This window comes from Scleropages formosus, chromosome 12 (genome assembly GCF_900964775.1).
Source record: "Scleropages formosus chromosome 12, fSclFor1.1, whole genome shotgun sequence".
NCBI lineage: Eukaryota > Metazoa > Chordata > Actinopteri > Osteoglossiformes > Osteoglossidae > Scleropages > Scleropages formosus.
The window spans coordinates 10,703,109-10,707,236 of record NC_041817.1 but is presented as its reverse complement, the minus strand read 5'-3'; the positions used below and the strand labels follow the sequence as shown (position 1 = coordinate 10,707,236).

The 4,128-nt window shown below is 37.0% G+C and overlaps 1 protein-coding gene across 1 annotated transcript; it reads right to left on the bottom strand.

Annotated features, from left to right (window-relative positions):
- Positions 1–2,752: 2,752 nt before the first annotated feature.
- Positions 2,753–3,847, bottom strand: npy8br (neuropeptide Y receptor Y8b). The gene has a single exon (XM_029257011.1). It carries the CDS (start codon positions 3,845–3,847, stop codon positions 2,753–2,755), a length of 1,095 nt encoding a protein of 364 aa, XP_029112844.1.
- Positions 3,848–4,128: the final 281 nt, after the last annotated feature.

Genomic DNA, 4,128 nt, shown 5'->3' with positions numbered 1-4,128 from the left:
TACTTTTATTAACCTTAATTTCTCACTATGGCAAATCAATTTTCTTTCTGCGCTGCTGTGAATTCCAAAAATGAACACATAATTTAAATGCACAATGAATACTTATAATTTAGAAAGCGACATTTTGCTATTCAGAATTTTTATCCTTCAGAAACCACTTAAATTAGTCACAAAACTGCAGATAGACAACAAATATCCAATGCTAAAGGTACTCTACCTAAGCCCATTCAATTACTTCCATTTAAGAGCACAGCAGTAGTTTGATCATGTTTATTTCAATGTGAAAATCTGGATGATTTGCCAAAACAGTTCATTCCAATTTTTTTTTAAAAGTTTATAATGCATATGACCAGTCATACTGACATGTTGGTTACAAGCTGGACTAACAAATACATTTAAAAGACAGTGCCTTAAGTGAACCAAAATGAGTTTAGTGAGGAATTAGTGATGTATATAAAGAAACATTCAAAATAGTTTAAATAATTGATTACATTTGTTCCTATGTAAATATTATATACTGTATTTTTTGTTGAAGTTTTCATCATGGTGCCCATTTCTGTTATAGTATCTGTAGCATCAGGAATAACATTTAAGAATTATTTTCGCAGACCTCAAATAACCTTTTACAGAGCTCTTAACTTTGAGCTTTGTTTCAGATAAAAATCCAAATAGTGATATTAATGTTAATTGTGTTTCATAAGATACAATTAATCTAGTTTTTACTATTTCATATATAAATACTTCAGACACATGCATATACACATTGGACTCCACTGGACATACATACAACTCAATAAATGACAATTAAAATATTCTAATACGTCAAAATTTTTAACATTAAAATCTAGAGACTTCTTTAACTACTGGGTAGTATGGCCATAACAGATAAAGAATGAATAGTTCAGAAGGTTAACTGGAAGGTCATCTTTTAAAAGCAAATTGATTAAGCAAAATTTATTTATCTATGGTCATTACATAGTATGCAAACAAATTAGAAAATACTGAAATTTTTAAACTGCTACAAGGATATTAAATAAGAGACAATAGGCATAAGTAGGCAAAATTAAATTTCACTTTAGGCATACTTTTCATCTCTTGCTTTTCAAAGTAGTTCAAAATTCACCATAAATATCAAAAGGCAAACAAATTTCAGTAAATGTGAACATGTTAAGGAGGCAACACCTGTTGAGAAAGAAAAAAAAAAAAACACTCCACTGAGTTCAACAATAGTAAACAAGTACTGGGATTGCAGGTATTTCAGCAAAGCAGATTTAAGAGCCATCACACCTGACTGCATGCACTTGCACTCACTAAGCAATTTTTTAGATTGATTGGTCCTTTGACCTTCATACAAGACTTTGATTTTATTTGAATCTTCTAATATCTTTCAGTAAATGTGTTAATGTGCTTTTATTTAAAGGGCAAATAAAGTTTAATTATATTTTGATATGGTGGAATAATAATCTTGATATGGTGGAGTATAAATAACCTGACAGCCTCGTAACACGTGGGCTCATACCTTCAGTAATGTCATTTACATACAGTAAACAGTTCTATGCATCACAGAGAAATGTTGAGTTTGTGTACATTACCAAAATTTGCTTACAGAAAATTGTCATTTTCATTGTTTACCAACTCCGACAAGTGTACAGTACTTGCACCATGAAACGCTTTAAAAAAAAAAAAAAAACAAAAAAAAAAAAACAATATTATTATAATCTCAATAAAATTATACCATTAAGGCAAATATCTCACATTTGACACCGCACATCAAAAGCAAAAAAGAGCATAACAGCCGATTACATAGTTTTTAAAACATGTATAGACAAAGCACAAACAAACATACAAAACAGCAAACTATACAGATAAAATTATGAAGTGAAATAAGCGATCAAGCAGGAACACTTGACCTGTATCACACTCATGTCATGTCACCTCTGAAAGGATAACAGCATAAAAGGAATGCTGAGAACATTCATTCTCATCCAACTGCATGAGCAAACTATACAACAGACATACATAAAACATAAGTTATTGAATTCATAAATATTTCAAAGTCCTTCACAAGGTGATAAGAGTTTAACTGCATATCTGAAATGCAGAAGCATATTTGAAATGTCCCTTAGCTGAAAACAATGGCAAACCAACTGTGCAGCTTAAATGTTGTGTTCATGAGTGCATAGTATTGAGAATACCTTCTGTAACACTACAAAAAATTTAAAAAGAGCTGCAGATCAAGCCTAAAGAATTTATCTGGACAAAAAAGTGTCACAGAAAGTTCATGATTACCAGGAAAAGTACATGTGTTCTGTGATTAACAACATTTTATTTCTCATAACTCAATGGTTCGACTTAGACAAAAGATTTAAAGGAAACAAACATGTGTTCAAAGTAAAAGGCTTTTTCCCACTTCTCATGCTTGTTCACCTTTCATCTGATTAAATGTTTTGGGGTATAAAAACATTAGAAGCTGATAGAAAGCATGGATGTATTCAACAAATCAATTATACAAATTATACAGAGGGCTGAATGGGAATATATAGATAACTATCAAATGAAGGGAAACACTACAGAAATACTGTAAAAAGTACAGTAATCCTAAATACAGTAATATACAGCAACAAGAAATAGACTATAGTCTCAGTGTAGAATGATGTCATTGTGTGGTCTGACTTCACTGCTTATTTTACGAAATGAAACACATAAGCAGTAGGCAGGATGCACTGCATAATTGCAAGGTGCACATGTGGAACTAGGTGTTCACACTCAGAGAGGACACCTTGGTGACCTCTGAGCTGACTGTAGAAAGTGGGAAACTCTCATAGCTCTCTGGTATCCCCCAACAGCGACAGCGGTAAAGTGTGGCCCTCAGCTCCTTCTGGAAGTTGCTGTTGAGGAAGCCATAGATGACAGGGTTGACACAGGTGGAGGCCATGGCCGTGAGGTGGCAGGCAGAAAAGATGATGTTGTGTTGGCATGCGGGGATGATTCCATGATGCCAGTCGAACAGTGTGTTGAAGACGTTGAGAGGTAACCAGCAGAGAGCAAAGACGGCCACAATGGAGGCCAGCATAGTGTTGATCCTCTTTGCTCCTTTGGCTTTTTTCTGCTTTGGTTCCCGTGCTCTTTCCACTACGTCCTTGCGTCGGCGTAGTCGCAGGAAGATGCGCAGGTAGCAGATAAGAATGAGCAGCAAGGGCAAGCAGTACTGGAAGAGCAGCAGTGAGGTGGTGTAGGCAAGTCTGTTCTGCTCTGATGGCCACAGCTCCATACAGATAAAGTGGTCTGTGAAGGGATTGAAAGGGAGGCTCAGGTTTTGGAAGGGGGCATTGGTGAGAATGTTGAAGGAGAGAAATGGTAGAGAGATAAAGCACGCCACCAACCAGGTGATGGCAACTGCCAAGTAGGAGTGCCCCACCACAGGCTTCCAGCCAGTGGGGTGGATGATGAGCTGGTAACGCTCCAGAGCAATCAGCACCAAGGAGAAGATGGAGACTGTGACGGACATGCACTGGACGAAGGGCGTGACCTTGCAGAGGGCCTCTCCAAGGATCCAGCGGTCCATCAGGGTGTAGATGACTGTGACAGGAAGGCACACGATGCACATGAGGATGTCGGAGCAGGAGAGGTTGGCGATGAAGATGTTGGTCACGTTCCTCATCTCCTTCTGCCTTGATATAATGAAGACAAGGCAGATGTTGCCGATGAGGCCGACAGCAATCACAGTACTGTAGGCCACTATGAGGAAAGTAGTTCCACTTAGAGAGGTGGGACACTCATTCAAATCCACCCATGGCATCTCTGCCCAGAAGGCCTTGCTGCTGTTGTTCATGTGGGACATCTCCATGGCACTGCACACAAAAAGTCTTTTTTTTTGTAAAAACAGTAAATGATTCTTCTCTGTCTTTATTTAGTTGACAGGAGTCATGTTCTTTGTAGATTTTGTTTCTTATAACAAAAAAAGAAGAAAAAGTAAGTTAGCCAGATACTGACAAGTTGACTGTGTAAAAGTGTGAACATAGCATACACATTATCCAGGATCCCTAAATGTGGTGCCACTAAGTTTAAAAGTGAATTATCTACGCTGTGAGTCACCCAGTCAGACAGAGTCATTACCTGCATATAATG